This window comes from Chenopodium album, chromosome 27 (genome assembly GCF_948465745.1).
Source record: "Chenopodium album chromosome 27, dcCheAlbu1.1, whole genome shotgun sequence".
NCBI lineage: Eukaryota > Viridiplantae > Streptophyta > Magnoliopsida > Caryophyllales > Amaranthaceae > Chenopodium > Chenopodium album.
This window is the reverse complement of record NC_137860.1, coordinates 28,537,808-28,557,934: the sequence shown is the minus strand read 5'-3', so window position 1 is coordinate 28,557,934 and position 20,127 is coordinate 28,537,808. Positions and strand designations below refer to the sequence as shown.

The following is a 20,127-nucleotide window of genomic DNA, read 5'->3' as shown; positions in this document are numbered from 1 at the left end:
ATCGTATCTTCACTTATTGTAAATGTTAAGATTAAACGAAAACAGAGCTAATTCATTGTTGATATCATATGTTTAGGTTGGCTAGCTAGTCACAATCATATCACCAATAGTCATTGTTTATATGATGTACACTACCACTTGATTAAGAAGTCATATTATAGAAAAGTATTTGCCTCAAATGAGTCCAACTTTCCTCATTCACAAATTAAAAAACCTTAGAAGCCTTTAACTTTACTTGGGGATCAAGGACGTAGAAAATATAGTGTAGCAAAGTCATGCATAAAATGAAGTTGGACCATTCAAAAGGATATCTTTATTTATGGAATCTGCCAAGATACAGCGGCCTAGTAAAGCACTACTCCCCGAAAATTCCAGCTTTCACGAGTTTTTAAATGAAACCAGGGTAATGTCCCGGGTTGCTAGTTTGTCTATTTTTTACTTTAATTTAACAATTATGTTCGACTATTTGTACAATAAGTATGTGTAGTGGTTCATGCGTTGCCTCGGATGTCACTTTTTTTTTTTTTTTAATCATATGTATTTATATTCTAATCTTATGAAAAATAAATGAATTACATTACCTCTATTTACTTAATAAATGAAAGCAATATATAATATTATGTGAAACTTGATACATAAATAATATTATGATGAATGAATTATATATTTTGTTTTATTAAATAAAGTGGCTAGCGTACATGGTGCATATACTTTGAATGATGACGTGGCATTGTCACCGTTCCTTTAAGGTGATTTGGATTCCTATGGGTTTGGGATTTGTCATCAACTGGTCGATCAAAACATCAACGCAGATTGCGAAGATCTCAACTTGAAAAGATGCAAAGACATCGAAAATCATTGCTCGCGTCAAGGTTGAGCAGTGGAGTATGAGATATGACAAATATGTAAATTAGTTATGATTTTGAGTGTAAAAGTCATGATATTTTCTCTAAATATGCGGTTTACAGATCTTTATTACTTCCTCCGTATTTTTTTTTATTTTTTTTTTACGAGTCTGTATTTTTATTATTGCACCATAAGGGTTGGGTCTAAATATTTTGATAGTGAAAAAGAGTATGAGAAAGAAAGGTAAAAATTCAAAATTGCCCATGTGACATATTGATAAACTAAAAAGTAAGTGTGTAATAACAAGGGTATGTTAGGTATTTGTAGTGCGAACACAAATATTTTTTTTCCTAAAGAGGAAAAATGGTGCAATATTTGTGAAACTTCTTAAAAAAAACAAGTGGTGCAATAATAAAAGAACGGAGGAAATATTATAGATCCTGTATGACTATTATTTAATGATATTATACTTCCCGTTCAAAAAAGAAAAGGTTTTCATTAATTTAATTAAGGTTTTTTTGAAAAGCAATTTAATTAAGGTTTTAAGTAGTGCCAAAAAAAAAAAAAAAAAAAAAAAAGATGATGACCCCTCGTATAAAATGACGATGTACTCAACTTTAATATTTAATGATAAAAAAAAAAAACCTGTGACATGATAAAGAAAAAAAAAAGGTATGTAATTTATCAATATCAGGTAAATAAGAATTTTGATATTTGTGGATGTGAAAAAACCTTGATTGGGAGGTCGGAGGTGTAAAACTATACTTTATATGAAAGACTGAAAGATATTTAATGATGTTAGATTTATTTTGTATTAAAATTTTAATTTGTACAAAACACCTTTTTTTGTTCTTCATATTAATCACTTTTAATTTTGGAATAATTATTTTGAAAATAATCCAGAATTACAAAAATTTCACAACATGCCACTGATACCAGTCTATGACTATGAATCTATGATAGATTGATAGTATGCGTACAATTTCTACCAAAGATAACTGTTTTGTTTTATTTTTTTGTTTTGGTGTTCAAAGATAACTGAATATTTAATAGATGAACTTGTCAAAAAAAAAAAAAAAAAAAAAAAAAAAAAAAAAAAAAAAAAAAAATTAATAGATGAAGATAAATGATTAATTGATTATGAAAGGCAATTAATTTCCAGCAAAAAGTTTTAAGACATACACTATTTCACCACAATTACTACAAAATTTTCCTCCACCCTGAGGCTCAAAAAAGAATATAAATAGCAACATAAGTCATGTAATTTAGTCACTAAAGCCTTCACTTAGATCAGCATCGCTTATACCACTAAAATCTTCCGGTTCTTTACTCTCTTCATCTGTGTCCATTGCATCTTCTTCAGATTCTTTTTCTTCGCTTTCATCCTTATCCTCGTAAATGACAGGAGGACCAGAGTCATACTCATCAACTCCTTCATCGGCAACCTAATACGATAAAGAAAAAATAATGAGCTTGTATACCTAAACATACATTTTATTAACTCATTGGCCGAGACAAAACTTACCCCAGCATACAGGAGGTCCAAACTGCTAGCCAATTGGAGTGAGTGATTAAAATTTGCAACTCTAGATTCTATGAGCTGTCAAGAACCAAGAACTAGGTCAGCAACCCAAAACCAAGACAGCTTTTCACTTCATACTATATAAACTGACACCCCTGAGCAAATACAAATGACTTCAATTATTTTTTATTAAATCGCTTCTTATTCTGGATACTATAGTATGCTTCAACTTTACATGAGAATACATTGTTCTTTCATATGTTACATAACAAAGTGAATCACACAGAATATAATTTTAATGTAACATACATGAAGTAGGTATAGATAACCATTAAAATTCGACTTCAATTTATGTGAAATGTAAGATAGGAACCTTTACCTGGTATAACGAATTAAGAGCAGCTAATGAAGACTCTTGGGACATTATCCTGCTAGAATGCTGGAGAAGTAAACTCCTTAGCCAAGGAAGAGCGCATACCAAAACAGCACCCCTGTCATCACAGATAAATAACATTTTATACTTGATCCTACTCTAGCCAACACCATGATAAAAATTTCCAGACATGTTAAATTGCAATGCATTCACAAGATTTCAGCAATAAACTAACAGGCAACCATCTTATACAGTGACCTTAGCTTGAAGCTACTTGCAACAAGAAAATATCCACCATAGCTCTTTACAAAGCATATTTGCACCATGACATCACCATCTATAATACTGCTTTGCTAGCTAAACAGTCAGATAAAAGAATGTACTTTTCCACTAGAATTCACTGAAGTGAATTGAAGTCACTGAACTAAGCTGTAGTGAATTTTGGAACAAACAACAAACATAAACTAAATATGGGGGAAACAAATCTTTTTTTGCCAACTCTTATAAGGATTCTCTCTCTACCTCTCTTTTTGGTACAACTATATAAAAGCCACATGCTTTCCCTGGTATTAACATCAATTCAGTTTCTACCAAATTATTCCTAAATATAGGGATAATTAAGTTTGGACTATGAAAACATAATAAAATATTTCACTTAGGCTTTCATTAGAATGGAGAGAACATTTCTGACTTTAGTATTGAAAGCCTTGACAAACAATTTCAATCAGGCTTTCATAATAATGGAGAGAACATTTATGGCTTTAGTTTTTAAAGTCTTTGGACGAGCAAGTATATTGGTGAATAGCCTAACTAAGGCTCTATTCACTTCAACTTGTTAAGATAGTTTCAGCAAAAATAAGTTAGCAAATTCAGAGTATAATTAAACTTCAGCAAGATAAGATAATTTCAGCTTAAATAAGTTAGATTAAGCAAAGAAAAGTTTTTTTTTATAAGATAATGAACAAAAATAAGCTGAGGAAAACTAAGCCTAATTGTGGCATTTTGCTACTCTTCCTAAAATGCTAATTCATACACGGAATAATGTATGCCTAACCATTTATCTAATATGTTAATTTTGGCGTACCTTTTATGGACTTCAATGACCATTGCAGCAAATTAATTAAAAAATCACAAAAACTTAGTGTAATGTTGAAGCCAACAACTATTCTGCTGAAGTAAAATCAAGGACGGACTGAACCAATATAATTCAGGTGAGCAAGAATTTAGGCGATATTAATGAAATAATAATGAATAAAATTGGAGTAAACAATCAAATGGGTATAACACGTTTGGGGGGAAAAGTAACCACCCAAGTGAACTCATATGAGGTCCAATGCGAATGGAACAGGAACATCAATTGCAGGTAAAGGGAGAATTTTAAAAGATCACAATCTTTGTCATAGTTAAGGCACAAGCAAATATTTCTCGGAATTCCATTCCAATCAAAAGTTTCCATATCCCACTCTAAGAAGCCCAGCTTATGTAGGTACACTTCAAAATAAGTCCCATATCTCAGAACTTAAGAAATACTTTGTAAAAGGCATCAGTAGAAATATCTATGTCTGCATTGCAAGTTCAAGATACATTAATGTTTTCCAAACAGGGTTTCTAGCATGTCTCGCAGTGGAACAGAGTTGTAATCCAAGCCTCAACATACTCTATGGTAATGGGACTTTCTCACCATTTTCTTTAATTTACAGCATACTAGGCACACATTTTTGTATGGTTAAGCTCCAGATGAAGCACATAAAGATATTGCACATAAAAAGTTGATTTACCTTGACTGGATGATAGCTAAAAGAGAGTTCAAAAGCTTGAAAATGTCAACTGCATTTAGATGTGAAACAGAGTTCGCTATAACCTGTCAAAGATAACCATTCTGGTTAGAAACCAATTAATGAGTCCAACTATCTAGCAGAAGTTAAGAAAAATGAAAAATGGGAAAAATCAACCTTGTCATCTTGATTGTACAAACAATCTAACAGAAGTGCGCTATCATCAGCATGTAAAGCTTGCCTTAACAAAACATGTATGGAGTCTGCACAGGGAGGCTGTGTCTGAGAAGGTTCTGGACTTTCCTGAATTTCAGTGTTATCATTCTTTTCAATGCCTAAACTAGCAAGTTTGTCAGCCATTGTAGGCTCATTATCATCAATCTGAATCCCATCTGTGTCTTCTCCTTTATCTGTATTATGGACAGGCATGATCAGCAAACATTTTTTGCAAGCACTTAACTTACAAACATGAACATCGTAATACAGATTACGAGTAAACTTGCTCTGACATTTTACCAGAGCTCCAACCCCACTCATGAATCCTTCAGCCTTCCTCTCATCATAACATCAAAATCTTGCTTTGCCCCTAAATGAAGTTTCACCTAAACCATCACATTGAAATGGTAGGACTAATCAAATTCTGTGAACTTCATATCACAATTATAAGGGACGCGTTCTAGTGTTCTACCACTTAGCTAATAGCCCGTCCTCCGTCTCTAATTCAAAATTTTACCTAAACCTCAACCCTCAAATCACACCATAAATCTAAATACCCTCAACACAACAATCAGTCACAACCCTCAACAGCCTATTCCACAAGTGCCAACTCTAAATACCCTTCAACCAAACAATCATTTCTTTCAAACCCCGAAAACTAAACTATAATCAAATAAAATACACTAAAAATCAAGTAACAATAACTAAATTTTTCAAATTTAATACATGTAACTAAATCAAAAGCTCAAATCAATCAATTCACAAGAAAAAACAAACACCCAGAAAATTAAATATAGTCACAAAACCATTACCATGCTCTAAAATACTTTGTTTAAGTTGAGAATCATCATTTTCAGGTGCCCTTCTCTTTTTACTTGATTTTTTGGTAGAACTCTTCTTAGCAGAAACTTCCATGGCAGAGGACTGTCCTACCAGGTTCTGCAGCACAATTGTAACCCAAATTAAATTCTTCTTGCTTAAAAATATAAATATCAATAAAATTTATCGCATAATCTTTCAGTTATGAATAAAATAAAGTTCAATAATCCACCTTTGAAGAACCCTAAAATGAAAAAAGTGACTATAAAATTTACGAAAACCCTAGAATGTGAAATTGATAATCGATTATTGGAAAACAAAATCTTACCCTAGAAGCTGTTTTCAATGGAGGATAGAAAGTTAAGAAGGCGGTTCAATGGTGGATACAGAGTACGCTGCAATGGAGGAGAGAGAGTGAGGGTGCAGCGCGCAGCGTAGAGTAAAAATGAAAAAAAGGTTTACGATATTAGCGTCCAGCGGGACTCGGCCCTGCACCGTGCTAGGGCTCCAAATCCTAGTGCAGGGGCACGCTGGTAATTTCGCCATGTAGCTTTTTTTTTTTTTTGGTGCAAATGAGTGGCTAGCCCCAAATTTCGCCACGTAGCTAACAGCCTATTACTCTGTACATTCATATACGTATTACGTATTTCATAATCATAGTGAAAAATGGTACGGAGTAAAACAAAATTTATAGCGAAGATAGCAAAAATGAGAATTTATGAATAAGTCTTTGTTCAAAAAAAAAAAAAATTGATAACGAAGCATCACGAATGTCATTCATGGCTGGGGGAGTTGGAATTTAATAGCAACTTTTTTGTTGAGGACGGTTTTCACTCAATTTATGATGTTCTAGTAAATGTAGAGTAAAGAAAAGATTACTTTGTGGGGTTTTTTTTTTTTTTTGTTTTTTTGTTGTTTTTTTTTTTTTTTATTATTATCACAACTAAATGAATGGTAATTTGAATTAACTTGAGAAATATTATGTCTAACCCGATCAACCTAAGTATAGGTGTGTACCGTATTTGTAGTTTGTATAATGAGGTTTTTTTTTAAAAAAAAAAAATACAAAATATTTTTAAATGTTGTAAATGCTGGGTTTGGGCCGTTTGACATGGTTTTACTTGGACAACTACACTATTTTTATGGTTGAATTTGAATATACTACATCCGTTACATATTATTTGCAACGATTAGACATTTATTCTCTCTATTTCATGTCAAATCGTTACAAATAATAAGTAACGGAGGTAGTAAATATCTTTGTTTATAATGATTTGTTATTTTGGGTACATTTGATTAAGAATTTGAGATGTGGGTGAGATGAATCGAACTCAAAAATGAAAAACATCATAAGCCTGTTTTAGCTCAACTGCCTCAAAAAAACTAGGTGATGAACAAGCATTGTTCGGTGCATTAAGAAATGGACAAAGAGTCAGAGAGTACATAAGAAGAAATTTCTGGAGGACAATGATTCTCCCATACCTACTCTACACCGAAACGCCTTAATCTAGCTAAGTGATTCGCAACATGTTGCCACCTCTTTTTATATGAGCCCAAGCTACAAAAATTAAAGCTACTGCAAAGAAAAACAGACAGCTCCTTTGGACAAGCGATTCTCCACAAGACCACAACTTGGCAGTCCGTCCGAGAATAACATCCCTGCACTCGTACAAGTGTACAACTGATTGATTTACAATAATAATACAACTGCTTCAATGCTCATAAAAAAAAATGAATAGATAATAACAAAAACATTTGAGAGAGGATTAAGTTTGTACCAATCTCTAACATAATTCGATCAAGTTGCTATTCAAAAATTTTGTATTGATAGTTTGATACCATCACTATATGAAAATCAGAGATATATCATCAAAATCGTGAACTTGTGGGAAAACTCGGATTTTTTCCTTTTAACTAAACTAGAAATATTAGTACAAAAGTAATACAATTGCAACAAAAAAAAAAAAAAATTGACATAAATAGTGAGTGAGCTGTGTACAAGGCCTACATTTGGATGGTTTTACCATTGGTCCCGTCCACATCATTTCTTCACGGTTGTTGAACACAAATATCTTAGTGAATATTCATTTGAGGAACACATCTCTGCCAAATCTTGATGGGAACTAGTAATTGCTTTCTGTAACGATTTCAGGGCGGGAAGCAAGTTTCTGGAATTTTGTTGGATAGAATGACCGTGAACTTTGCAGATTTCCTGCAAGACAGAATATAGAAATTAGGGCCAGCAGGACTGCAGAAAAGATCGTATCACAGACAACAGTTTGCAACTCAATTAGTCAAGATTTAGATACAAACCTGACACCATCTAAGAATGAACTCCAAATAAGGGCAGCCCTCTAAAAGTTCTGTCAATGCCTCAATTAATCTTTGCAAGTATCTGAAAGGGATTGATGAAGCAACAGCTGGTATGTCAGCAGGATTGACAGAAAGAATACATTTTTTAACGAGCGAGTCTTCATTTAATCTTAGACTGAGGATTAGAGCTCTGCTATGTTGATCTTCATTGAGTGCCGCATCAACAGCCTGAAAAGAGTTTAAAGGCATTTGTCTTAGGATAGATATTACAGCACCTAAGGAATTTTTCCTCTCATCAGAATAACTAAGAAAAAATGAGTAACAATACTAACAAAAATGAAAATCATAGATACTAAACAAAAGTAAAACAAATTGAGTGAAATACACATTAATCAACAATAGGAAAGTCCACTCCACACATTTTCTGTCTCCAAAACAATGCAATACCAAGAATGGAGAAGGGAACGTGAAATATTATCATTCCTCAGTGAAAGCAAAAGACATAAGATGCAGAAGAGGCGTAATGTTGGAAAATGACAGAAATATAGGTGTACCTCAGGAGTAACATCTATGTCAAGGTCAGTAGGATCAAAAATAAAGGATTCATCCACTGAATAAACCAGAACTCCCTCTGTTGTTGCTGCCACAAAGCTGCGCCCAGTAGGTGCAATTCTGAGGCACTTTGTTCGAATGACAGGCCTCCCACGGTTAGGCATAGATCCTGGCAAATTCAAACCAAGTTTTCCTCGTGTTTGTTTGTCAATGCCTTCCTCTGTGTCACTATTGTCATCATCAATCAATTCCAGAGGACCAGCTTCTGTCATCTTTTTAGAGTTTAAGACGTCCAGGACCCCATCAAGTGAAAGGTTGTGAGTTATTTGAAACCTACGTAACAATACCTGAGCCACAGAAGAAATCCAAGAATAAGTATGACCAGTTAAACTAGATATAGGAAGTGCATAACGTAAACCTTAGACAAAAAATAATAATTTAATCCCAGGAAAACGATTGGGAAGAACTAAAACATTCATGACTAAAAAAGCTCAGAACTTCAGGCTCCACATCCAGGAATAAGACACAACTGAATTATTGCCATTATAGGAAGATCTCACCCATAAAGTTTAGTAAAATAGTAGTTTAATATAGCTCCTTATGTCAAGCATTTGACTTTAAAAGCAAAATATTGAAACACCAATAAACACATATATTTATCCTATTTACTAGATCATAGAAAACTATGAATCTAAGGTTGCATTTCAACCACCACCATGCAACAAAGGCAAGTTGAGAGATGCCTCCTTATTCTACATAATGACCAATAATCCTAAAAGAGACTTAAGACCACATTCCACATATCTATAAGCTAAAACCACAGCCAGAGAGAAACTTGGACTTAGCCTTGTGTTTGCCATTTGCTATATAGTCAAATCAAGTTAGAGTCTAAGAGAAATCTCCATACAACAGAACACTCCCACCCCTCATTTGCCTTAGTCTCGTCTTTCCTATACTATTTTATAAAATTTCATTACTTTGCTCTGTTCCATTTTGTCATGGCTGCAGGAGAGCTAATGTAGGTCTAACAAGCAATGCAGTTGGGGTACAAGAAACACATGCTACAAGGGTGAAATTTGTTTGCTGAGAAAAGTTTGCATATACACTTTACATGTATTTTTTAGAAAGAAAATGGCAGCACAAAAAAGTAGAATATACAAGCACCAGATGAAGAAAACAAAAGCAGGGGAAGTTGAAGTGGGGAGAAGCAGAAGACAAACCTGCTCAGCGATATCATACATACAAATAAATTTGCTACTGCCACCAGCCAGTATGTAACTTCCATCAGCAGAATAGCTCAAGGTTGTAAAGTACTTTCCTGAGGTGGAGTTAGCTGCTGATCTGCGATCAGTCATCAACCGACCACCAGCAATATCTCTACGACCCTCGATAGTATACATTAATGCACCGTCAAGAGGATCCCAGAAATTAATTAGGCCATCTAATGTGCTGCAAGCTAGTTGTTTCCCATCTGGACGGTAAACAACAGTAAGAACATCATGGACGTGTTGAAATGTCTCAACGGAACCCTTCCCTTCAAAAACATCCCACAGCCGCACAGTTTTGTCCCATGAAGACGAAGCCAAAATTGCCTGCAAGTAAAAGGTCATGCAAGAAAACATTAACATGGATAAGATGATGTCAACATACACTCATTTAGAATACTCCCTTGTATATTTATGTCTTACATTTTGTCTATGAAGATTTAACTTCCATCAATATGTTTAGTGACTTACAGACATTAAACAAGGAAGAAATGCCAATAACTAAAAAAAAAAAGGCATCAAGTGCAGCCAGCAGGTTTTTTTTTCCTGCTCATGGGAAGAAAAAGACTCACGGAGCCTCAAATATTATCTCACAACAACTCCAGACACCAACCCCTCCCCTGCCCCAAAATTACCTTATCACATAGAACAGCTTCTATGAGTTAATCATCCTCCTCCCTTCATGGCTAACAATTTTATAGCTAAATTCTCCATCAAAAATCTCTAACTTTCCAACCCACACTATCCTCAACCAAATTCAAACTGGAATTAATTAAAAAAACCACAAGCTTAAGGACTTTTTACTCTCCCAGATCTGAGAGTAGGGATTCACCATTAGACTTTTTTTTAGGAGCCAAAAAGAACATCCTTAGATATAGCTGCCAAATGTTAGATCGTTTTGGGAGGAGCGTTTTATGCTTGGATCTTTGATGTATTGACCATAACCCTGTGATAGTGATGCGGGAGACAAATGGTTGACAGACAATGTTTTAGACTTAGGTACTAATATTGAAGTGTCAACGTGTCTGACTCAGCTATATTTTGAAAATTTGAATTATTTGGGCCCAAAATGAAGGGTTGATGAGTCCATACTCATGTCGAAATGTTAAGAATCCAGCACGGATGTGAAATGAAGACTCCAAATAACATAGTTGAGCAGAAGTTTCCACCTAAAAGGCTATAACCTTTTCTCTTCAAAACCTAACTTTCCAAAAACCACAATCCACTTCAAATTAGGTTGAGTTATCTTCTGATTGGGTTTGAGCAAACACAATAGGTTTCAAGAGCCCGGCATAACATATTTCTTTTCTTCATTGCTAGGGATTATAATAGCAGTAGTTTAATGGTGGTAGATAATTTGGGTTCTTCAATTTGTTCGTGTTGGTGAGATATTTGAGATTTCATAAGCAAGTAAGTGTTCAGGGAATGATGAGAGAAAGAGAGTGGCTAACGGAGGCAAGAAAGAAGAGAAACTATGGGTGGTTCCAAACATCCAATACATAAATCTCTCAAGTTTCAAATCAAAATTGAGTAAAGTGATTTTAGGTTCAAATATTCTCATTTCCAAATCACTTTGACTAGCAATTTAATAAAAAGGGGAGCATTTGCATTTGCTTACCGTTAAATATCTATAATTTTTAGAAAATATATTATCCTTCCATCCTATATTACGAGTTGTTTTTTACACTTATTATAGCACAAGGTTTTAACCTTTTAGGTGATTAATTGTTTAGTTATCAATTACTTGTACTATTTCATTGAAAAAGTAAATGTGAAAGGTGAAAGGGGGTATTATTTTATTGAAAAAGTAGATAAAATAGAAGATATCTTTTATAAATGTGAGAGGGAGTTATCCCTAGCTTTTAAGTAGTGGAAAGAGGGGTGTATTATATTAGTAGTGGGAGATTTAATAAAAACAAAATGTAAAAATTAATTTCGGACAAATGAAAAAGGAAAGTGTAAAAACCAATCTAAAACAATGTGCACATTAATATGAATCCAATGACATCTCATTTGATATTCTATCTTCTTAAGGATAGTGTACAAATAAGGCCAAAATTTAGTCATATATGTTCAACATAGCCTTACTAATTGACTTTGTAGCCTTATAGCCTTATAGGTGAGGACATAGAAGAAAATTGGTGTGACATATGGGGTCACCACAACAAAGTGTAAAGTCCTTCATTCCATTTGGCAAGTTAAGTAACAAATGCAACTACAAAAAGTGAGAGGAAAGAAGAAAAGAATTCATACATTTGACGGAGAAAACATTAATCCATGAACAGGCCCTTCATGACCACTTAGAACATCTAGCAAACGTCCTGTTTTCATTGACCAGACAAAAATCTGAGCAGAAACAAAAAAAAAAAATACATTGTGTTAAGTCATGTTTCAAACAAATACCAGTATACCATGAGGACAAAACCTATTAATTACAAAGTATATGTTTACCTCAAATGAATCTAATGTTCCAGCACATATCACTTCACCACTCTGATCAGCAGTCAAAGAAACAAACTGCTTTGAAGAAGGGGTAGTAAATGTCCTAAAGTTTCGATACCGGAAAAGGTCCCATGCACGAACTGTTCCATCCAAAGATGCACTTAAGAGGCTATGATTGTTAGCCATAAAGTGGAGGGCTGTGACTGCATTAGTATGCTCAGGAAATGTCACAAAACAAAAGCCAGAGGAAACATTCCAAACCTACAAAAAAGATGTAAACTTAAGCATCTAGTCATAGAAACCTGCCAAATAAAGCTGCTATCATAGAGCACAAATGCAATGTACGATGCAAGACATGTACATTTAAATTCAAAACCTTTCAGAACATCATGCCAATTTAGAGATTTGGAGCTCAAAAAAATTGGATCATAAATGGAGGGAATAAGCAGCACTGCAGCAACACTTAAAATCAGACTGTGCCAAATATTTAATGTTGTCTCTCACCTTGATTTTGTTATCATCAGATCCAGTAGCCAAGAGCTGCGAATCGGGTGAATAAGCAAGACAATTTACGTCAAAATAATGCCCTTGCTGCTTCAAAATATAACTCTCTGACTTCCATTCCCACACAAGCAGCTGCCCAAGCCTTGCACATCCAAAGGTTAACCAGTTACCCAAGTCGTTAAAAACAGCAGTTGTGATCTTCTCTCGTGATATTGACAGCTGATGTATGCAAACGAAATCAGGCATTTGGTACAACCCGAAAACTCCACTTGAGTACCCCACAACAACCATATTAATCCCCTGGTGATAATCACACGCAGTCACTTTAGCCGGCGCTTGCATAAAATAATCCTTCTTAAGCAACTCCCACTTCAGCTTATGCAGAAGAAACTCACTCCCTTCATCCCCAAAGTCCCCTTCTTTCTCATCAAACTCTTTCCTCTTCTTCACATCAACAACAGCAATGACACCATCATCGCCAACACCACCTTCCTCGTCCATCTTTTCAGGCGTCCCGGGAGAAGGTGGGTCAGCCATTTCCTCATCCTTCTCACCTTTTCCACCCATACTACTATCAAAATCAGGGCAACCCCAACTAAATAACCCCCCATCACGCGAAACACTATAAACCCGCGAAACCTTACCCGTCTTCTTATCAACCCCAAAAAACACACCCACAATCACATCTCTATGACCCAGAAACAAAAATGGCTTATTACTCTTGAATTCCTTCAATTTCCTCAAACAAAACAACCTAACAGTCAAATCCCTCGAACCCGCAATCAAATACCCCGAATCAGGGCTCCAATTCAAGCAACTAACCGTATCATCAAAATCAGCAAAAGTTCTAACTAATTCAAATGCAAAAAATTCCTTCCTAAAACCAGGTGAACGCCAAATTTGAATCAATTTACCAACAGTAACAGCAATAAATTGCCCATTTGGGCTAAATTGAAGAGCAGAAACTTTACCCTTGAAAGTGATTCTATGAAGAACAATCCGACGGTGGATATTGATGAATTGAGCCCTGCTATTCTCATCAACGGCCAAGATGAAGTTTCCGTCTGGCGATACCGCGATTCGAATAATGTTTGCAGAAAATTGACATGGTAATGTTATTGTATTCGATTTGACGAGGTCGGTGACGGAAATCCGATTACCCACCGATGAAATTAGCTGGTTGTTGCCGGAAACGACGACGTTTCCTCCTCTGTAAGGAGCTCCTAGAAGATTCTGGAACCTGTAATTCATGGCGGATTAGGGTTTTAGGGGGTGAGTGAGAGAGAGAATGAGTGTTGTGTTAAACCCTACAAAAATTGGGGGAAATACAACAATGGAGGTTGTTAAACCCTAAAAATTTTGAGAGGGTTTTAGTTGGTTTGTTTGTTTGAATGGAGGGGATTGGCATTTCTTGCATAGTTGCATATAGGGGTAATTTGGACTTTTCGGATTAGGGCAATTTTGGTAAAACTAGTTAGAGATATTGGATTACAGATCATTTGGTTCAACCTTATTGTTTCGAGTGATGATTAATCTATGACGTCAATTTTTAAAGCATTCTCTATATCAAAGATGTTTTTAAAGAGTATTTGAAAATTATTTGACAAAACTAAGAATAGTAATGGTATAAAAACGCTTTGAGATTTTATTTTTGGTTAGAGAGTTTCATTTAGTAGCAAGTAAGAAAGAATTACCTATTCAATATTGATAGTTTGTGACTTTCTAATAAGCTCTCCCTTCAATTCTTCCTTACTCAACCATGTTTCCAATTCCACCTAAGTGATCTAACTCATCATGTTAACTACATCAAATTGCAAAAGCGATTCTTTAACATGTTTCATACACAAGTTTTAAATTTTTTTTTTTTAGGTTTTGACACGTCAGTATTAAAAAGAGGTGAGATACAAGATGAGACATATGAGTTTCAAAATTAGAAATTGTCTATACCTCTCATAACTTCATTTTTATTTTTCCAATATATTCCTCAAGAATCAATTTTACATCTTACAATTGTTGGGTTGCTGCCTCGCTGCATGACAAAAGCTCCAAAACTTTGAGTTAAAAAAAACTATAACTAACATGTGCTTTCACTGCTTTGTAATCCATGTAAAGTCAAATGTTGCAATTAATTTGAAACAGATGGAGTACATAGAACAACTATATATTTTTGTAGTTATGGTACAAGAGTATTGTTATATCCATACATGAAGAGAAGCCGCAATACATTAGAGTTCGATTTAAATAAAGTAAATATTCTAATAATCATATTATAGAACAATCAATCTCATTAGCTACAAGCCTAGAAACCAATCCAAAAAAAAAAAAAAAAAAACTTCTGTAAAAAACCAAATGAAATTTCAAAAAAAATTACATAATCTTATTGGATAACAGGCTTATAGCCGAAAACGTATCATAGAATATCTGCAAACCAAACTATACTGTATGCCCTCAAACTATATTCTTCAATCAACCATCCCATCTGTTTTTTGTTTACACAGGTCAGAACTCAGAAGTAGCTAGTCCTTCCTCATGAATGTTATGAAGCATGTACCGAAGTTTCAAAGTTATGGTAGAGTCTTCAGCGGAAGCATTCGAGCCCCAACCTCGATACCAAGAAGTTGCATACTTCATCCATCTCCATAGGTATAGTGTAATGACCAAGCCTGCATTATGACCAAACATTATTCCTCTACAATTGAAAAGATTAACAAGGCAAAAACTGGTAAAACAGATGTACTGCAAGTGATTAATAGTTGTTGTTGCGAAAGAATTGGAGGCTTGTACATACCCATCAAAGTTTTTAAATGTGAGATTTCGAAATCCAGCTGAAGTCAAGGCTTGAGCAGACTTCTCACCGAATCTGTATGCAACTACTTCATCAGCTGCAAGAGCAAAATGGTGATGTTAGCAATCTTAACTGCCAGCAATGTTAATAGTCCTTTATGCATCATTCGCAATGACTGACCAAAATACGATTAAAGGATGAGGCAAATCGATGTTCATTAAACACTTTTCATCTCAAAGAAAATGCAGCATCATACAAGAATACTTGTCATATGAAGTTTAGAATGATAATGGTTAAGTGTATAGCCAAGTATTTAACATATATTTAAAATATTAAACAGAGTAAAATGGCGCGAATGCTTGTCTGATTGTCTCTGAACTGAAGTATGGAGGAGAAAAAGTACAGAAGGACTTACATCTTCCATGACAGAGTAAAATTGGCAAGGACGCGGCCCTCCTTGCAGCATCATTTGAACCTCCCATCTTGTTCCTCAAACTCCTGGAACAATGAACATCAAGTGAGAAACAAAAACTTGTGTTTAATCATTTAAGAATCAAGAACTACTAGTATTGAGAAATCAGAACAATGAAAACACACTAGTTACATGCTTGATATATGGATAAATAGAGTATCAGGAAATCTTTAGTATACCTTGCTCCTGGGAGCCAACCACTAAGTCCAACTATTGCCCTCAAATTGATTGGATAGAAGTTTCCATTCGCATATTTCCCTACAGCGAAGCAGGATGCTGAGTAGAGGCCAACAGCAGCACCCATACTAAATCCTCCAATTCCAAGTTTAACTGTTTAGAAAAGCAAGAAATCATCAAACTGTCAGTCTGTCACACTAACAGCAGGTGTAAACTGAAACTCACAAATATTTGTATTGTATTCTGGTTGGATTACACTAGTATATGAAAAAAAAAACTCAGCTGTTATAAATTTATTATATGTCATAAGGTTTTATCATATTATTGCTACATTTGTTCTTGCAGTGCAAAGTTCAGACTGTTACCATCAGCAGGCTCTGTTGACAATAGATTTGCAATATGTGATGCAGAGGCATCCAATCCCTCAAGATCGTCTTGACTATCCTCTGAAATCTCAGTTACATCAAACCCTATTATACAGAGAAGAAACTTAGATAAGCTTTTCTCACAAAAGGAAATAAGTAAAATAGGAAAATCATAAGATGATTTTCTTTTTTCAGGAAATAAAGAAAGTTGGCTTACATGCTGTGCATGTAAATCCACCAAGTAATGCCACAGGGCGAGTTGGAGCTGTTGGGCATATAAATTTAACCTGCATCACAATTCAGATTTGTATCAGAAAAGAGTTGTACAATGCCTCAACATTCGACTCTCAGAAATAACAGCAGATGATATGAAACCGTGTTTTGGTATAAAGCGAGGATGCTTACATTTGGAAGAGGAAGAGATTCCAAGAGCTGACAAGCACTGCAAGAAAACCAATTGCACAAGAATATATAAGAAGGTATTGCAGGAAGAATGTTAAAAACTTTTTCCATAATTTGACTAGGTACTTCAATAGATCATACAAAATGCTACTAACAGGTATTGTAGAATGTATCAATTAACTACATATCATCAAAAGATAATTAACGACATGGAAAAATACTCGAACCTCCAAAGACAGAAAAAGGGAAAAAGAAAAAAGGAATACAGGCATACAGCTATAGCTCTAGATGAAGGTGGACTAATTTCGAATAATCTACTAGAAGCTGCTATGAGCAAGTGTGTTTTAGGCATGAATTATGAATATAAGTTCGATACCAAAAACGTTTTTCATTACCTCTCTCACTCAATGATGTAAGAGAATCAGTGTAAAGAGGTCCACTATACAAGCAATATGTAGTTAAAGGATTCCAAAGTTATCAAGGACCCAAAAGAAGCACAAAAAGGAACGAATAAATATCGAACAACAATCATGGAATACAGATTGCAGGAGAAAGCAAAACTTAGCAAGAATTAAGACTAACTCATGATGCCAGTAAGAGCAATGAGGAAAACAGGACTTAGACTCAAATTACAATGATTTTCAAACAACGCGCCACAATTAGTGATTTCCAACATGATTTCTAGTCATTACAACAAATGAACATACACAAGAGATAAATAAGAGAGAATGAGGACCTTGCTCCATTATCACCAAGTCCATGTAGCCAAACAATTGTAGCAAGATGCCTCCCTCTAGGCCTAACTACATGTGTCCTTCCAAACTCGAACGTTCTCCTTGCACCTCTTGCACCTAACAACAATACAATCCATAGCAAATGAGCTCAAAAATTCAATGTCAATACACACAATAATTAACAACACCACAACTCCAATCCAATGCCTCCCACATGTAGCGGAGTTAACAGGTCCAGATGTACACAATCTTATCACTACACGTCTACACATATGCATCAAACACACTTTGAACACGAAAAACGAACTCACCAGACCCAGTTGAGTAATTTGAGTAGCTCATATTGAAGTTGTAACAAAGTGTACTAGTAAAACAAACACCCTATTAGGCTATTAGCAAATATGTGTAATAGAAGTGAAAGGAAAATACAATGAAAATAACCCAAGTATGATGGCCTATTTATATCAAAAAAAAAGTGGAAGAATATATGAATATGCAATAAATCAATGAGAAATACAGTAGTATAGGTGTGTGTAAACTTGTAAACTTTGTGCCTATAAAAAGGAGAGGCATAGATGAAAAGATAATGACAAAAGCTGGAAATCTTTTTTGGAAAGAGAATCAAAAACCATTACCATTCCAGAGAGCACATTATTCATTAATTTATGTCTGCTAATTCAGAATTTCAGAGGACTCTGCTGTTTTTTTTTTTTTTATTATGTGTTTAATTTCTGAGGTGTTGGACTGCAGTTTCTTGCAGTTGGGTGAGAATCTAATACTTCTGAGCACTGTTCATAAAAAAATAAAAATGAGCCAACAATGTAATTAAACTTCGGCTAGTACTTGTACACAACGGGTTACGTGTTTACAGGTGTTGTTTTTTTCATACTGTACTTCTAGTCACCTAAATCACGTAAAAGTTATTGTTACACATGTCTTATCAAGTTATAAAATTTATCAGCTTGTTTAGTAGTAGGTGTAGTTTTCAAATTTTTTGGTTATGAGATTACGGAGTATTAAAGTATTGGGTTATTAAACATCCAAATCTCAAATATAGTCATACTTAGATTAGACATTGTAAAGGGGCTCATAAATAGAACAAGAGAGCTTCTGGATTCACCTTTTGACTCTAAGTACGCATTTGCGCATTGCTCATTCATAGGTTTGGACACGACTAAGCCATGCAAGCCTACGTGTCATATCAGCAAGTTTCGCTCAAACAAACTGTATCTGATAAATGCGGACCTGGGCCGCACCCGCAAACCAAGAGAGAGAGTCTATGGCAAATTGGCAATAGGAGGAGTAGTATCTTAGCCTTATAAAGTGTTTAACTCTCTCTTTTTTAATCAATGTGGGACTCTTACAAGTGTTACTTGGTGGGATTTACTTCAACAGTATCTAGAATGGGCTAAGGAAAAGTTGTGACATGACAAGCTCACACTAAACGTTTAAGAATTTAAGTGTATAGAGAGCTCATGCACGACTTAACCTACTTGACATATCGTATCTTGTTTAACAGTTAAAATAATAATAAAATACGGAGTAAGAATTAGAGGTATGAGTATTCTAAAATTCCTATTGAAAAAGCATGAAGGACGCAAAAAATCAAGAAGGTCCTTTACATAATTTGAAATGGGTTTAATTAATTTCTTTAAACAACACGGTTGATTGATGCCCATTAAAGAGGTTCGATTTTTGAGTTCACAATGAAAAGATTATCAATTTTTTAATTTGCAAAAAAGAAAAAGAAAAAAGTAGTGGAAATTAGTAAAGACAAGAATAGTTTTGAGATATTGGCACTTTAAATATCTTTGTGTAGCAATTTATTAAAGTACAAATTTACACTTTCTTCAAACATGCACATGAGCACACACGTGCATTATATTACAGAGTATTTTGATATCTGAGTAACCCTGAGTTTAATCGAAATTTTAGGCATTTGAGGCTAATATATGATTTTATTTTCCTTAGTATAAGTAAATTAAGTTAATCAATGAAAATTATTTGTAATTTATAGATTTTTGTTTAAAAAAAAAACAAAAAACACTTTTTTACAGAAATAATACACAAATCAATATCTTCGTACAACAATGCAAATTATTATGCAACTTGTTATACGTATAATTGTACAAATCTTACCCCCTCATATAGTCATTTATGCTTAATGCATGCTTTGAAACGATACGATATCATTTACGTGATGAGGATGCCTAAGTTGATCTTCTCCTACTTCCATAGATGTACTTGGTTCGATCGAGGAAGATACAAAGATTATTCAATTTGCCCCATTCCATAAAGACAACTCACATGTACTACTCGACTACTCGTGGTCAAAATTTTAATTATTTTTTACAATGATAAAATTTAGACAATAGATTAAATATAATCATATATGATCTTATTGAATTTATTTCAATTTTAATATTCTTTTTTTTTTTTTTTTTATCAACTTTTCGTAATTAAGGATCAAATGTGCTATGCAACAACAAATATTCTCTCTCTAAAAATCCTCTCTCTCTCTCTCCCATAAACCGCCGCCCCTCTTCTTCTTCTCCGGCTATGAGG

At 34.4% G+C, this 20,127-nt stretch overlaps 3 protein-coding genes across 3 annotated transcripts; all 3 read right to left on the bottom strand.

The window, feature by feature from the left end:
* Nucleotides 1–1,627: 1,627 nt before the first annotated feature.
* LOC145620988 (uncharacterized) lies at nt 1,628–6,032 on the bottom strand. The gene is made up of 7 exons (XM_081675727.1): nt 5,880–6,032; nt 5,545–5,671; nt 4,694–4,926; nt 4,520–4,602; nt 2,748–2,859; nt 2,372–2,446; nt 1,628–2,291 (listed from the first exon to the last, which is right to left on the bottom strand). The coding sequence occupies exons 2-7, from the start codon at nt 5,645–5,647 to the stop codon at nt 2,112–2,114; spliced, it is 786 nt and encodes a 261-aa protein (XP_081531853.1). The 5' UTR covers nt 5,648–5,671; nt 5,880–6,032; the 3' UTR covers nt 1,628–2,111.
* Nucleotides 6,033–7,323: 1,291 nt separating this feature from the next.
* Nucleotides 7,324–13,993, bottom strand: LOC145620402 (periodic tryptophan protein 2-like). Its single transcript, XM_081675076.1, has 7 exons — nt 12,628–13,993; nt 12,133–12,384; nt 11,935–12,027; nt 9,637–10,008; nt 8,419–8,763; nt 7,865–8,092; nt 7,324–7,763 (listed from the first exon to the last, which is right to left on the bottom strand). The coding sequence occupies exons 1-7, from the start codon at nt 13,876–13,878 to the stop codon at nt 7,593–7,595; spliced, it is 2,712 nt and encodes a 903-aa protein (XP_081531202.1). The 5' UTR covers nt 13,879–13,993; the 3' UTR covers nt 7,324–7,592.
* An 835-nt stretch (nt 13,994–14,828) lies between these two features.
* Nucleotides 14,829–18,013, bottom strand: LOC145619467 (uncharacterized). The gene is made up of 9 exons (XM_081674162.1): nt 17,874–18,013; nt 17,565–17,679; nt 16,832–16,868; nt 16,644–16,713; nt 16,427–16,531; nt 16,064–16,214; nt 15,828–15,910; nt 15,416–15,509; nt 14,829–15,290 (listed from the first exon to the last, which is right to left on the bottom strand). The coding sequence occupies exons 1-9, from the start codon at nt 17,902–17,904 to the stop codon at nt 15,206–15,208; spliced, it is 771 nt and encodes a 256-aa protein (XP_081530288.1). The 5' UTR covers nt 17,905–18,013; the 3' UTR covers nt 14,829–15,205.
* Between the last annotated feature and the right edge of the window lie 2,114 nt (nt 18,014–20,127).